The 15,582-nt window shown below is 38.4% G+C and overlaps 2 protein-coding genes across 3 annotated transcripts in view; both read left to right on the forward strand.

Annotated features, from left to right (window-relative positions):
- LOC134804104 (uncharacterized) overlaps positions 1–15,582 on the forward strand; it is a 450,088-nt gene that overhangs the window by 50,005 nt on the left and 384,501 nt on the right. The window lies entirely within an intron of this gene.
- LOC134805066 (syntaxin-6) lies at positions 825–14,593 on the forward strand. 2 transcript variants are annotated; one of them, XM_063778353.1, is made up of 9 exons: positions 825–1,007; positions 2,893–3,062; positions 4,277–4,381; positions 5,447–5,780; positions 6,358–6,513; positions 7,374–7,468; positions 8,270–8,397; positions 8,517–12,032; positions 12,194–14,593. In XM_063778353.1, the coding sequence occupies exons 1-7, from the start codon at positions 973–975 to the stop codon at positions 8,344–8,346; spliced, it is 972 nt and encodes a 323-aa protein (XP_063634423.1). In that variant the 5' UTR covers positions 825–972; the 3' UTR covers positions 8,347–8,397; positions 8,517–12,032; positions 12,194–14,593. The 2 variants fall into 2 exon arrangements, with proteins under 2 accessions (XP_063634423.1, XP_063634422.1); XM_063778352.1 differs by having other exon boundaries at positions 8,517–14,593.

Here is a 15,582-nt window from a genome sequence, read left to right on the forward strand (position 1 = left end):
ATAAAGCTCATGGTTCATTCAAAACATTACCAGCACCAGAGGGGCTACCGCGAAAACCGAAATTCGCAAATTGCGGGGATCTTTCTCTTTTACTCCAATAAAGGCGTAATTAGAGTGACAGAGAAAGATGCCCGCAATTTGCGAACTTCGATTTTCGCGGTTATAGCTCAGCTATCTAGTGGAAGTGTCATTTATACGTCATAATTTCATAGAAGTTTGACGTTTAAAATAACACTTGCACTGCGTGGGCTATCAAATCCGCTGCAGACTTTTCTTGGTCTGACTCTAAAGATCTAACGTCATAACATATAACTAAGTATGCGGAATAGCGTAGTCGTAGTAGCGTAAGTAGTGGTAAGTAGCATGCATATATTATTATACTCTTTGGTAGCATGTAAGTAGCAACTTCAATAGACCAGAGGGGCTACTGCGAAAACCGAAATTCGCAAATTGCGGGGATCTTACTCTTTTACTCCAATGAAGGCGTAATTAGAGTGACAGAGAAAAATGCCCGCAATTGACGATTTTCGGTATTGGCCCTACAGTATGAGACCAGTTGACATTGACATTGACATGTTTTTGACAGTGGGGTGGACTATTGGAGTGAGGAGGGTGTTGGGTTGTGGGAGTTAGTGAGAGGAAAATTTAGAGATTTGAGGGTGCGCTAAGTGTTGTCGCATCACGTAGACTCTCCTCCGAGCCGCCCTTTGCGTTTGCGCGCTTACCCCCTGATCGTTGAGCAGCTCGCGCTTTTAGTTGGATACCTGAGCCAGCAAGAGACAACAAATATGATAGCATTCATCGAGCGAGTTTAATAAGTACGTATCACGTTGTCGATATTTTGTGGGATAGGCGAGGAATTGTCTAAATATAACGGCGTTGCTGCTTGCTAATGTGTGTATTAAGCTTTGCTTGAGTTATCCGCTCGTCTCATGCTCTCCTCCTGGTGGTGTCGTGTTCGGTTCGGTTGACATGACTATGGAAGATCCGTTCTACGTGGTCAAAGAGTAAGTGCGACGTGGCTGAGGATGTTAATGGAGTTGTTTTTGCGCGTACCTACTTGACACAGTATCCTCTGTAGCAATAAGCAGAGTTGCAGTGTGGAAATTATGTGGTTTAATATGTACTAGGCAATAGAATCCGTCAATGTTTTAATCACTTCACTTATGAACCTCACCTTTGCAGTAGAAATCTAAAAATAGCTTACAGGATTCCATTGTTTGTATCAGACATAGGAATCCGCGGGGCAAATTGTGAATTAAGACTTTATGTTTGTGCACTAATTACAACAAAATAGTTAAAAATTAGTTTTTAATTGCCTAATCGTTTTAAAACAGCCTAAATTTTGTTGTTATTGGTACCATAGGTGCACAAACATAAAGTCTTAATTCACAATTCGCACCGCGGATTCCTATGTCTGGTTTGTATCTTTGTTAGATACATTTCCAGGGTGATATCTATTATGGTGTGTGCTTTCATTTTTGCTGACATTAAACTAGTGTTGTGTGTGTACAAAACATATGTTAATCAATGTTAATCTCAAATATGTATGCAGATTTCAAGTAAAACATAACTTAACACACAAATATACAGAGTGAAGCAAAGAAAAAGTGTGTAAAAAGTAGGTTAAATTTTAAAAGATAGTTTATTTGCTTAGGAACATTGCTGAAAGCTAATATGCTTGTTGTATATGGTCATTGCGCTAGTTTTCGTCCGGCTCTAGTTTTCGTCCACTTGAGGAAATTTGAATATAAACGTTCATTGCTGCACAAATTTGGACTTATTGCAATCCTTAATATCTAAACAATTTATCTATCTAGGAAATAAATGAAATGTATTATTTGCTAATCCGTCAAGTGGACGGAAACTGGCACTGGACGGTAAACTGACGCAATTACCCTACCTTAATCCTCATTGAAATCCCTGGGGTCAAAATATGCCAGCCAATAATCTTGATAACATGTCCGCCCTTGTGGGTACTGTGGGTAGTGACCCTGCCTATGAAGCCAACGGTCATGGTAAGGGTATTTATTCATGAGATGGGTACTTGTTCCTGACTCGTGGGTGTTTTCTATGTATTTAAGTATTTATATGGAGTAATAAATATGGATATTTATTTCATACTGGTTAATAAAACAATAATGAAAGTATATGTTCTTGACTGTCCAAATAAAAATTGCAAAGCAGCCATTATATCTTAGAAAAGAATTATAAAAGTAGATATGTCTCATACATATAATTGTAGCAAATTCATATAATTATCCAGTCAGAGTTGAACTGAACATCCATAAAATGCATAAAATGTAATACAAGTCCAGACAGTTTTTGTAAATTAGCATTAAAAAGTAGGGCAAAATTGAAATAATCTATCTATCTAGCCCCTTTGTTCTGAGTTAGAGTATATCTCTAAGCTCAGTGTGCCGCTTGGCAAAGGCCTCCTCTAGCTCTTTCCATTGAGGTCTGTCGTGGGCCACTCTTCTCCAGTTCGGGCCCGCTGTGAGTTTGAGAGAATTGAAATAATAGATGTATTTAATAGTTATGTTAGAAATTTGAAGCAAGTACTGAAAAAATACGATTATTCGTATTAGTTGCATCAAGAAGTAAATACCATTTGAGAATAACAGAGAGATAGCAAAATCAAGGCACTTTATAATTTCTAGTTACACTGTTTTTACCTTAAATTCCGATGTTTCAGCTGAGTTGCACCAGCTGTGGTCACGGAAAAAATTATATCGCTGTAGACCCGTTTGTGTAATTAAATATTTGTACAAAAAAGTGTTAGTTACACTGTGGTATCATTCTCTGCCCACACAAATATACAGACACTAATCAACAATATTACTAACAGGGTGTACCAATATACTTCAATGAGTATGTGTGTTCCACAAACAGTGAGGTGTTCAAGGCACTAAACAAGACACGAGGCCTGTACCTACGCTGGCAGGAGATTTCCAAGGCCCCCGTGGCCCCCAACAGTCCCGAGGTTGAATGGACCTCCACGGAGCTGAGGAACGCGCTGCGCAGCATCGAGTGGGACTTGGAGGACCTTGAAGATACAATTAATATCCTTTTTGATTGGAATTTCCATTACATTTTATATTTAAGTAATTATTACTTATTAAAAATGTTCTCTGCTTATTCGCTCGAGCCAATCAAGTCATTGAAAACACAAATTTATTTATATTGTCGCTTAATCCACTATTGCACTCTGAAACAATTTGTATGTTATTATGTTGTACATTACTACTACACTGCACTGTACAGAACTAACCAATCCCTCACAAACCTCACAATTAGGTTTACCACCTTTTTATTTATGCTTTTTGTATAAAAATATACTACAATTAGTATAATATTTTTATATAATAAATAATATGAATACCTACGGCCATGTGATCGTTTTTTATTTTTGTCATGATGATCACGAAATCATAACAGTTTTATGTATCATTTTTTATTGCATACGAAGTTTTTCTGCTGTTTTTGCGAAGTTTGAATGTGGTTTTTGTTTTACTTCTATTTTTAAAAATATCTTTCGGTTTACTTTGCATGTTCTCTTCTCGTTCTTTTTTTTTGTCATAGCGAATGTCTAATTAAAATATTAATTATCCATATACAAAATTGTACTCGTTAGTGTATTTGATTGACGGAATTTAATGTATTATTAATTCCATTATCACCACATTTGGCTTATTTGTGTCGACGACACAGGCTAATACTTAGGGCATACTTACTGAAAATTCCTGGACTGGCCAAAAAAAATAAATCGTCTCAGATATCAGAATCCAGAAACTTTCAGTATGCCCCACGTACGTATGTAGGTGAAGTATTTTTTCCAACCCTTATTTTCAATGATCTGTAACATTCATAACGAGGTTTGTAAACTACTACTATTGCAAAGATATAAAGTGCCCTGATGGTTTTTAGGGTTCCGTACCCGAAGGGTAAAAACGGGACCCACTAAGACTCCACTGGCCGCCTGTCTGTCCGTCGGTCTGTCTGTTACCAGACTGTATCTCATGAACCGTGATAGCTAGACAGTTGAAATTTTCACAGATGATGTATTTCTGTTGCCGCTATAACAACAAATACTAAAAAGTACGGAAGCCTCGGCGGGCGAGTCGGACTCGCACTTGGCCGGTTTTTTTAAACTGTTAATATTGTTGCTGTTTCATAACAACCAAAGTGCAACTCTGATCACTTTAAAAATGATGAATCATTGCTATCACTACCAGTCAAGTCATGGACAACACAATATCCTTAACTCTTTATCCACGTATCGTCGAAAAGAACTCGTCGAAGTTCAAGATCGACAACAAGGAGATTAGTGACCGGCGGACGTTCATTGAAGCCACTAAGCAGGAGGTGAAGGTAAGATACCGTTTGTTAGACCGTCTACAAGCTCCTTCGTCGCTTCTAAGGCCCACTTACACAATCCCGCTAACCCGGGGTTAAGCGGTTAAACCGTTAATCTAGTGTCAAATTGTACTTATAACCATGGTAACTCCTGGTTTAACCGGTTAACACCTTTACTGTGTTTTGTGTTGCCGCACTTTCAAGACCAAATTTGGATTTGCGAGCCACGCTCGCGCCCACGCACGTAATAGTTAAGAGTGTTAAGACCCTTTTTGATTTGTCAGGATGTCGCCGTCGACGGATACGTCTGGGAGGACATCATCAACCTCACAATTTTTAATTCATATAAGACGATTTACCTAACTAAGGGCCCCTTGCACCATTCACTAACCGGGGGTTAACCGGTTAAAAACCTGGAGTTACCAGTACAATTTGACACCGAGTTAACAGTTTAACCGGTTAACCCCGGGTTAGAGGGATGGTGCAAGTGGCTCTAAGGCATGCAAAGTAAAAGTAAGGACTAATGCAAAGTTTTGTAGCAGTATTACTTTTGGTAGCTGAAGACGTTGGCAGTTTGTTGGTTCCACAGAAACTTTCTGCGAAGGTAAACACGAATTTTCCCAAAATTTAAAACGAAACTATGCTGGACTTGGAAAACCAAATTGAAATCATGCTTATAAAGTCGAATTAAATATAAAATAACAGTTTACAGCTAAGGGGTTGAAAAAAAAATAACGTGTCAGATAAAAGGTTGAGGTTGAACAGCACCACACATAGTAGGTAATTTAAGTATATTTCTAACTAACAAAATATGGACTGTAACGTCCGAAATGGACGAAATAAATGTTTTTTTTTATTAGCCACCTAATTTACCCTCTCTCTCTCTCACGGCAGGTAATGAAAGGCAAGATGAGCCTGAACAGGAACCGCGACGCGGACGGCACGGCGCGCGAGCCGCTGCTCGGCGAGGAGAGCCCGATGCACTTCGGCAACACGTGGACCTCCACGCCCAAGTACTCCAAGTACTCGAAGCTGGCCAGCCAGACCGACAGGTTAGTCTCTCTTTCTAACACTCGCCGGGTAATGAAAGGCAAGATGAGCCTGAACAGGAACCGCGACGCGGACGGCACGGCGCGCGAGCCGCTGCTCGGCGAGGAGAGCCCCATGCACTTCGGCAACACATGGACCTCCACGCACAAGTACTCCAAGTACTCGAAGCTGGCCAGCCAGACCGACAGGTTAGTCTCTCTTTCTAACACTCGCCGGGTAATGAAAGGCAAGATGAGCCTGAACAGGAACCGCGACGCGGACGGCACGGCGCGCGAGCCGCTGCTCGGCGAGGAGAGCCCCATGCACTTCGGCAACACGTGGACCTCCACGCCCAAGTACTCCAAGTACTCGAAGCTGGCCAGCCAGACCGACAGGTTAGTCTCTCTTTCTAACACTCGCCGGGTAATGAAAGGCAAGATGAGCCTGAACAGGAACCGCGACGCGGACGGCACGGCGCGCGAGCCGCTGCTCGACGAGGAGAGCCCCATGCACTTCGGCAACACATGGACCTCCACGCCCAAGTACTCCAAGTACTCGAAGCTGGCCAGCCAGACAGACAGGTTAGCGTCTCTTTCTAACACTCGGCGGGTAATGAAAGGCAACATGAGCCTGAACAGGAACCGATCAACAATCGGTTTTTTACCCTTTTACCGCCATGATTTTGCATATGACATCTATATCAGTTTATAGGTTTACGTTACGTTTACGGTAAGTTTTACGTTAAACTTCCACTCCGAATAAATTTATGTAGCCTGTATGTAACTGCCTTATAGTCCGACAAGAAATTGTAGAAAATAAATGATGGCGCCACTTCCTACATAACTGTCACATTTATACAATTTCTTGTCGGGATCTCGGAAACGGCTCTAACGATTTCGATGAAATTTGCTATATGGGGGTTTTCAGGGGCGAAAAATCGATATTATGTGTAGTATTCATTTTTATTTGCAGCCCGAACAGATTCGACGCATACGACAACGATATAATGTCGATGCAGGAGAAGATGCTGGTGAACCAAGACGAGCAGATGCAGGTGATCAGCAACTCGGTCGGCACTCTCAAGACCGTGTCCAAGCAGATCGGCATAGAACTCGACGAGCAGGCCGGGTGAGTACAGGCCTTTATTATTCTCTAGTGCCTCTGTGAGCCTTTGCGAATCTATCGAAAACTGAATAAATTTATGGCTCTTGTATGGCCTTTATGGTCCTGTACGGTTACCATCAGTTTGTCACTGACATAAACGCCGTCGAGAACGTAATTTACTTTCTATACATCCCGTTTGCACTAATATGCGAGTGCGAGCGAGATGTATAGAAAGTAAATTACGTTCTCGACGGCGTTTATGTCAGTGACAAACTGATGGTAACCGTACTGGAGTGCAAGATTGAGGGGAAAAGACGCAGAGGAAGGGCGCAGGCTCACATAATATCTCAGCCAGAGATAGGCATGTTGAAAAAATAACAACCTATATGCCTAAAGTACATGGTATTAGTAATATAAGATATTCAGCTTTAGCAGAGTAAACTTCTCAACATTTACAAATAAGAGCTCACAATACAATGCTTCACGCGATTTTTGTAAACGACCACCAGAAAAAAAATCATTACTATATTAAAAAGTCCTTTTGCTAATATTAAAACATATTCCTAAACATAAGAAGACGCTCTGACTGGAACAAGTACTCATTGTTTCTAATAATGAGCGTAAAGTCCTGAATTTCGTCGAGGAATATTATCATTTTTTTCATTATTTCGACTTTTCTTGTGAAAGCGCTCCTTAAGGCTGACCCAGCAAAGTGAGCAAAGAAGAGTGGCTATTAATCCACCGACAAGAGCATAGCTCTTAAATATTGATGATGGTATGAGTCCGCCATTTTGGAAATTTCCTAAACTTCGTACAATTATCGAACCTGCAAGCAAATTATGAATGATTTACATGATACATTACATGATATTATACATTTTCAGTATGCTTGACGACCTCAACACAGAGCTCGAAAATGCCGACTCCAAGTTAGACTCCACTATTAAGAAAGTCGCGAAGGTGCTCCACATGAATAATGGTAAGTTTTTATTACTGATCGACCGCTAATTATACAGTCAATAGTAGATTGTACAACAAGGGCATAAAGTGACCCATTTTTACCCGAGGCAATTTTTACCAAAATAGTAGACGAGAGTAAAAATGGACATTTATGCCCTTGTTGTACACTCTGCTTTTCACTTCGATTGCGAGGAAAATATACAAAAAATCAAATTATTTAGGTTATTTTAACGTATTTATTCAAGACTAAAGAAAATTGTTCTTGGGCCGGTCGGAGGGGCGGGGCACGCCGGTCGGGAGAGCGCCGGTCGGGGGCGCGCCGGCAGGGCTGGCAGTTTGTATGGCAGAATTTGGACTTTATTGCTAAGTCAATAAGGGTCGTAATAGATGATTTTACTTTATGCTCTAGAGCATAAAATGCGATTTTATTTCGTCTACGCACGACATAAAGGTGCACTTTTTGAGCATGAGAAGTGAAAACATATTAATAGACCAGCTGATCTAATGCGTACTTTTTAATTAAGAGCTGAAATTCGTTTACGCATACGGCGATCAAAAGAATTGCCAGCCTCGTATACGTATGCATCCTCGATGCGCTCGTACCTTTATAACTATTTCACTAACAATCCCTATTTTTTCGGCCTCTGCTGTAATGTAAATAATAAATAATCTATCATTCGTGAATAGAAAACGCTGAGTGCCATGTTCAAAGATAAAGTATACCCCATTTCATTTACCATGGCGGGATTCCACTTGAAATAAATGAAATGGGTATACGGTGGTAACTACTCAATATTTTCACTATACCTATTTGTTTCAGACCGACGTCAATGGCTGGCAATCGGCATACTCCTCGGTCTATTAGTCGTAATCCTAATATTGTTTGTTATAATCTGAGCTCACTGCGACGCGGGTTGCCGTCCAGCACTCTGATACGGACATAGGGTGGTATTCCATCTGTACAATATCTTGGTCCGATCTCATTGCGTCTTACTCTCTCACTAAGCAAAATGTGAGACAAAATACACATTGGCAAAGAAATTGGGCAGGTGGAATACCAACCTAAGCCAATTCATCTTCGAATACAGTGAAACGACGCTATACTTGTGGTTGGAAATGAGAATTATCTGTTTTTCGATGATAAATTTTTACTGTCCTAGCAAAAATCTATGAAATTTAGTAAGGATCTTGGGAATCTGTTCAGGGCTATCCGACCCAAATTTTATAGACCGCGAGCCGGGAACAGATTTCCATGACCAATGGCCTCCCGTGCGGTAAGTCGTATAGTGGTTAACGGCTGTGTATGTATGATGAATCCCCGTGGACGACAGCTGCCGCTCCGTTGGTGGGTCGAGGAATGGCAGTCACCGAAAAACGTAAAAATATAGTCATCGCCTCCCGTTTGATACTTTGTCAGATGACAGTTTAGATGCTATGATATATGCTCCTGGTCCGCGGTCTATTACGATTATTTGTCAACACCACAAAAATTTATCATCGAAAAACAGAGAATTCTCTTGTCCAACCACAGTATGGCGTCGTTCCACAGTGCGCCCTCTGTACTTAGCATTTCATAAAGTAATCCCACTTCTGAACTCGATGCTTCTGTTGCATGTAAGTATCTTGTGAATACCGTAGCCTGAATATGTTAATAGTGGAGAGTAGCGCCATTGTTGTATTTAAATTTACAATGCACCGTTTATATTGATAGTTAACGTTTCTTGTGTTAAGGATTTTATTAAATGATTTTATGTCAAACAATGAAATTAATTCAATGAAAAATCGATTTTAAATACTTAATATTACCTAAATAAAATATTAAAATTACTAGGGTAAACAATACTATTATTGGGCCCCTCCATTGATTGGTCCATTCAACTTTATTTAAAGGTAACAGCTTATCATTGGGTACCTACTTTTCCCTATTTGATTATTGATCTGCACGAACTTGTAACGTGTTAAGCTCAATTAGCTTTTGGTGCGTTTGATGAGGGTTTTTCTTATTTTTAAATAGGTCACCTAAAAAACGATAGCCAAAGACCTTAGAGACGTCTTGGCTGTCATTTTCTGTACAAAACAGTCATTTTTGCGGTGTGTAATGTAGCGCTATTTGTACACGATTTGTACGTAACGTACAAATACCCATGTCAGATAAACGTCAGTCGATACAAAAGTTTGCACAATTGTGCAAGGTTTTCGGCAGAGGGATAAGCTCTTAAAGGCGACTCCGGTTATTAAATGCTCTAAGCCAAATACCAAATGTTACGTAACCAAAAAAAATTTGGAACTACTATCATTTTGAGCTTCGGTTTTGTAGCCTGAGATTAAGGCTCGGTTGCAACAAACCGTCTGTCACCGTTAATGGGAAGTTTCATAGATCTCTGCTGCGTGACGTTAATCAGTCTGTTAACTGTGGTTGGTGCAACTGGCCCTTATATTTTAAAGTATAATAGCACTTTAGCTACTAAGAGCAAAAGCACATATGGGAGGTGGGCGTTTTCAGAAATAAATATCGAAAACCCGATTCTCACAGATCCCGGTGTTTTTGGGTTCTTTCAACTCAGAATCACTAGGATATTCAATTCTGATGATAAAATAAAATCCCAAAAATTTGTATGAAAATTGTACATTCCACTACGTCACGCACATACAAGTGAAAAAAATTTTCATACTAAAACGTGACGTAATGGAATGGACATTTTGGGACATCTTTTTTTAATGGTGAGATGGAGAATGCTGTCGATTCTGAGTAGAATGAGCCCAAGAATGTCCAGATGTGAAAGAATAAGGTTTTCAATATTTATTTCTGAAAACGCCAAGGTGCCCTTCCAGTAGCCCCTAATAGCCCTTTGAAGGGCACGCCTATCGTGTGCGGCGCCTCATTGTCAAGTCGTAAGGCACAAAGGTAGATATTTGCTGTAACCGCGCGAGTCACTTGACGTTTTTGGCGGACGGTGTTAATCGTTTTCATATGTTTGCTGTGTGCTATTAAAACTACAGTTCCACGTATAAACGGTGACGAGTCTTGTAAATTTATGTATAAAACGTAAATCAGTAATAGTATTTTTGTAACATTCCCTAATATTATGACCCATATAGTTATAGTTAACGCACATGTATTAAATGCGTTCTAAATATCACTAACATTCGGTGAGTTAAATAGCTGTCTAATAGAAAGTGTACTGAAAAGATGACTTAGATAGATGTATCTTATGAGAACATAGGTACACATGAGAAATGTGTTAGTACGATATCGCTATAACTTATTGAGCGAAATCTATAGGTCTCTTATACAATAAGGTAAAGTGAAAAGGTACTGAAACGAAAATGAATTATGCGTAGTTTTGTAATGGTTGAAAAAGGAATGTAACTATTAAGAGTTCAAATAGTCCAAGCATACATAGTTTTACGATGAAATGACTCAAACTAATTTTAATGTGACTGTATTATACGTATCTTGTTTCTATAGTAATCTTCTCACTTCCTACTGACGTAGACATAATTTATTGTAAGTCTAGCGAGAAATACTGGCAGTGATATTACCACAATAGATATAAATGTTTTTTTTTTTAATATTTTCACCTTATGTCAAAAATCTCATTATCTTATCTATTCAGCTAACTTGACATATGGCAACCTTTTATGTGTTTCCAAATTGATCGTGGTAAAGTGTTTTCGTTTGATTCTATTCTTTACTTATAGACCGGGGCATTGCAATAAAGCAAAACTCTTATAGATACCTACAATATGAATATTAAGGGGATCATAATTATGTAGACAATTGTACACAACAGTTATTTAATGTACTTGTGATTGTGTTGACAAGGAATGTAAATATATTTTTTAGCATGTCTTGTTTTGTCACAATTTTCGCTGTGTCGTATGCAACGTATTGAAGTTTTTTTTTTATAATACAGTTACTAACTACTGCTACTGACAACCTCAGACACTCTTACCCTACATGATTTATTTCAGAATTCGTTAACTTTATCATGTGAAGGCTCACGGTCCTACCTATAGGACTTATTACGTTCGATGAAATTTAAATCATTTTCAATTGGAACAGAGTTGATTTTGTTTTATTCAGTTCATTTTTCAAACAAAACAAAATCAACTCTCTTCCCTAGCTCCAAATTCTTCTGACAATTTTTTTTTCTTGTATAGCTGGGCTTTAGGAGGATATCATTTAAACTGGACCTCTTAACATAACTCGTTACATTATAAACAAATACTTAATAATACAAGCGTTTTGTCCTAAACATACTTATACTATGAATTATGATGATACAAGTTAAGAAAGTTGAAACCATTCACATTGGTGAATATACTAGTACCCGTACCATGAGTCACTGACGGTGTCAAAACTGACATATACGGATACTATAGCACTGCCCCTGCATACAAACTTTAATGTAATGTTGGTGTGATGGTACCGCTAGTGACTGTACGTATTAATTTCCACCCTATTTCTATTAGCTTACGGTTACTTTTCAATCGCAACCTTTACTGAGTTCGTTGCCCTAGGATGTTGGTGTTTCATGATTCACAAATTAGTTGTTAAGTGGTTATTTATTTCTCATTTCGTCAGGTGACAAGCAAAAGTTACTAATTACTAAAAAAAAAATTAAACAAAAATCGACCTTCTTTTAGTACTAATATGGTTCACTATGGCTATGAACTTGTGGTGGTAATTAGTAAGTTTTGCTTGTGACCTGACATTTTATACATTCACATGGTGGATTAGGTGTCTAAACGTTAGATTAACATTTATTCAGGATGATTTAGGAGACGCGATTAGAAATCTACTTTTTCTATTGTAATAAAATCGGTATGTCAGTATAAAAGGAACTATGTTTCTAAATATAAAGCTAAATCATGGTCGCCCGGTAAATTATAACAGATATGGTGTTTGCTCTACATATAGGGTAACCAAAATTTTGCGAAATATTTTTTTTAACAATAATGATGCACCGTAAAATATATTCCAATATCTCCCAACTATGGTCTAAAACTGACTGATACTATTTGAATTATTTAGTTCTGAGGCAACATTAGTTTCATAAATGGTGGAAAACACTCAGAAAGTACTAAAAATGACATTGGTATCGGTGCTTAATTAAATGTTGAACCAGGGCTCGGAACCGGTATTGAAATACCTGTTAATATCGTTTCAAAACCGTTATATTATTTCGTTCATTAAAAAACCGGTTAATTGATGGAACGCGAACTAAAAAATTACGTTCTCTCTCCTAACCGGTAATAAGAGGGAACGGAACTTTATGGTTCGCAGGGAACGATATAATACCGGTTACTCTTGGCTTTCGGAGACTCTCGGTTAAACTCGTTGTCACACGTGAAAGAGATAGCAATACTTACTCGTTCTATCTCGCTTCAATATTTTCTATTTAACCGGTTAATTTCGTTCCACAAAAACGGAAGGCGAACGAATTAGGCATAAATCAGTATCTTAATAGAACAGTTCTTTAACCGGTAACCGCAAACGGAAACGAAATGCTTTTCGTTCCTGGGTGAATGAACGAACCCGGTTTGAAAAATAAAACGGTTTCCGAGCTCTGTGTTGAACTGAATGATCATACTTTAGTTTGTAGTATATTGGACTATATTTGGGTGGTTTTACGGTATAGTATTATCTGAGCTAGAAACATTGGCAGCTGCTTTATCACGTTATACTTTCGATTCATCGTAAGGTCGTGTTTCTAAACCCGTCTCCAGGCCCACCCTGTATATTATTGTGCCTATAATTTCTTATAGGATGCAATTCTGAATCATAGGATATTTTATTCGCTTCAGTGTCTATAAGTACTAAGTAGTTTGGTTTTCTTGATGTATTGTCGTTTCGATGTTGAGAGTTAAGAACGAGACAGACAATAACGTCCTCCACCCTATCGTTTGAGACGTTTTTTATTAAGTCCAGTGTTCACTACAAGAGTAAGCCGTTGGTCCACATCTTGAGAATAAATCCGTTGCTGCTACCTTATGATATGGTCATACGACACTTAAAATCTCTTTTGGTATGTATAGTAGCCATCAGATATATCGGAGCGGCCAAGGTGTTCACAATATCTGAACACGCGCTCTAACGCCTTGACAACAGAGGCGTGTTCAGATATTTGCGAGCGCCTTGGCCGCTCCACTATATTTGATGGTGACAGTACATAATTATAGCCATTTTATTTAAAATATTACGCTACACCTTTTATTAATTTGCGTATTTTTATATTATTTCCTCGTGATTTTCAGTAGAATGACCATAAAAAATCCTAAATCTGAAAATAATCGTAGTGCAGTAACCCACACGGTGGACACGGTGGTTCTTTAATGTTCCTGCCGTCATCTCCCTGCACCGCCACAATTTCAAACAATGAATCGTTTCGTTCACTTAGCTTTCTCTAAGTGGCTCATTATAGAAACTTTCAGTATAGTCCACGTACAAGCTATAAAATACTATAAATTGTTGATAGTACCACGTTCGTTCGTTCGTTAAAATTGCGTGATTACGGAGTAATTAAGGTAAATCGGTATGTCGAAGCTTTTTACATGTCTATCAGTTTTTTGATTAGCAGGACGGCTGATGTAGTGGATGTTGGGTTAAGGGTGCTTTCGGTTAGCTTTGGTATGATTTGGTTTAGGTACCAATGTTCCAAAAATATATTTACACGACCTTACTGTCACTGTTTTTTTAATGAAATATTATACCTACTGTAGTATCTGTTATTTGAAATCCTACTAACCGAAAGCTCCTTGGGGTAAGTTTGGGTAAGATCGTTAAGGTTTACCAAACAAAGATCCAGCCATCCAACCAAGCCAAGCCAAGCCAAGCTTTCAGCCAAGATATCAGCCTTGTCAGAAAAGTACAAGAGAGACGGCTGACGGAAAAGTTGCTGAAATCGGCTTGAGATCTTATCCTTATCCGATCTTACCCACAAAAATGCGCATATTTGTCCTTGTAGGCTGTGAATTTGCCACAAAGTTTTATATTATTGTAATCTTGTGGCCTAAATTAGTTGTGTTAATGTGACATTGCATAATTATCTGTTAATTATACACTACAATATATTACTAGCATGTTATTAATGTCATTGCGGTCCCAAAAATCTTAAAATAAACCTATTTTGTTTACGGACATGTTTTGTCTCTTTTTTTAATGCCCATTGGTGTATGTATTAGAAAAGTTTTAAACATTTAAAGTAACATTTAGGTAGGTAATGTCATACGGGTGTAGCTGCGGGCTAAGTGTGGCTGGCCTTCACATTGGGGCCTGTTTACAAATTGATAATTTTTTATTATAAGCTCATAAGCAGACCCCGTTATCATTGGTGAAATTTTATTGAAATGCCAGGGTTCGCACTGCACTTATTTAACATGTATAGAGTCATTCGGGGTAAAAGTACGCTGTGGGTAAGAGATCGCGGTGTTCCGTTCACCGGCAAAGGTGATGGGAGCGAAGTGCGTATTAGCAGGATTTGATGTCCTTTGTTGTGTCGATATTTTGGAACCACGCACAGATAAAAAAGATATCTTAATTCAAAATGAAAAACTCTTGCGCACGGTTGCTTAAAGAAAATAATAAATTGCTTAGTCCAATAAATATGTCTTGAGTTAAAACCATCATCATTTTTTAAAGGAGAATAAAAATCGTTTAGTTTTATGTTTACAAATTTTTAAAGCTAATTTTAGGGATTTGAGTTAAGATATTAATTATTCGCCGCAATCAAAAAAAGTCTTGGCAAGAGATATTGCACGCTCTTAAAAAACGGTTTTAGCTTGAGTAACTCTTCATCAAACCAAAAATATTACCCAATTCCAAAGAAGAAACACCAAAATTTTCCATTGAGACTTTTAAGTTTTTAGGCAAGAGCGATTAATTCTTGGTTTGATGTTTTCAACCTACAGTCAAGACCCAAAGCTATTTCAAAGAAGAAGCACCAAAATTTTCCTTTGAGACTTTTAAGTTTTTAGACAAGAGCGATAAATTCTTGGTTTGATGTTTTCAACCTACAGTCAAGAACCAAAGCTATTTCAAAGAAGAAGCACCAAAATTTTGCTTTGAGAGTTTGGTTTATTTGCAAGAAGTTAATTTTAGTCGCCAAATTGCCTGCTAGATGTCGCTGT

The sequence above is a fragment of the Cydia splendana genome, chromosome Z (genome assembly GCF_910591565.1).
Source record: "Cydia splendana chromosome Z, ilCydSple1.2, whole genome shotgun sequence".
In the NCBI taxonomy this organism is placed as follows: Eukaryota; Metazoa; Arthropoda; class Insecta; order Lepidoptera; family Tortricidae; genus Cydia; species Cydia splendana.

Coding starts and splice junctions, on each gene's coding strand:
- LOC134805066 (XM_063778352.1), top strand. CDS start 973: ATGACTATGGAAGATCCGTTCTACGTGGTCAAAGA. Junction 1,008..2,892: donor CCGTTCTACGTGGTCAAAGA/GTAAGTGCGACG, acceptor TTCCACAAACAG/TGAGGTGTTCAAGGCACTAA. Junction 7,469..8,269: donor GGTGCTCCACATGAATAATG/GTAAGTTTTTAT, acceptor TATTTGTTTCAG/ACCGACGTCAATGGCTGGCA.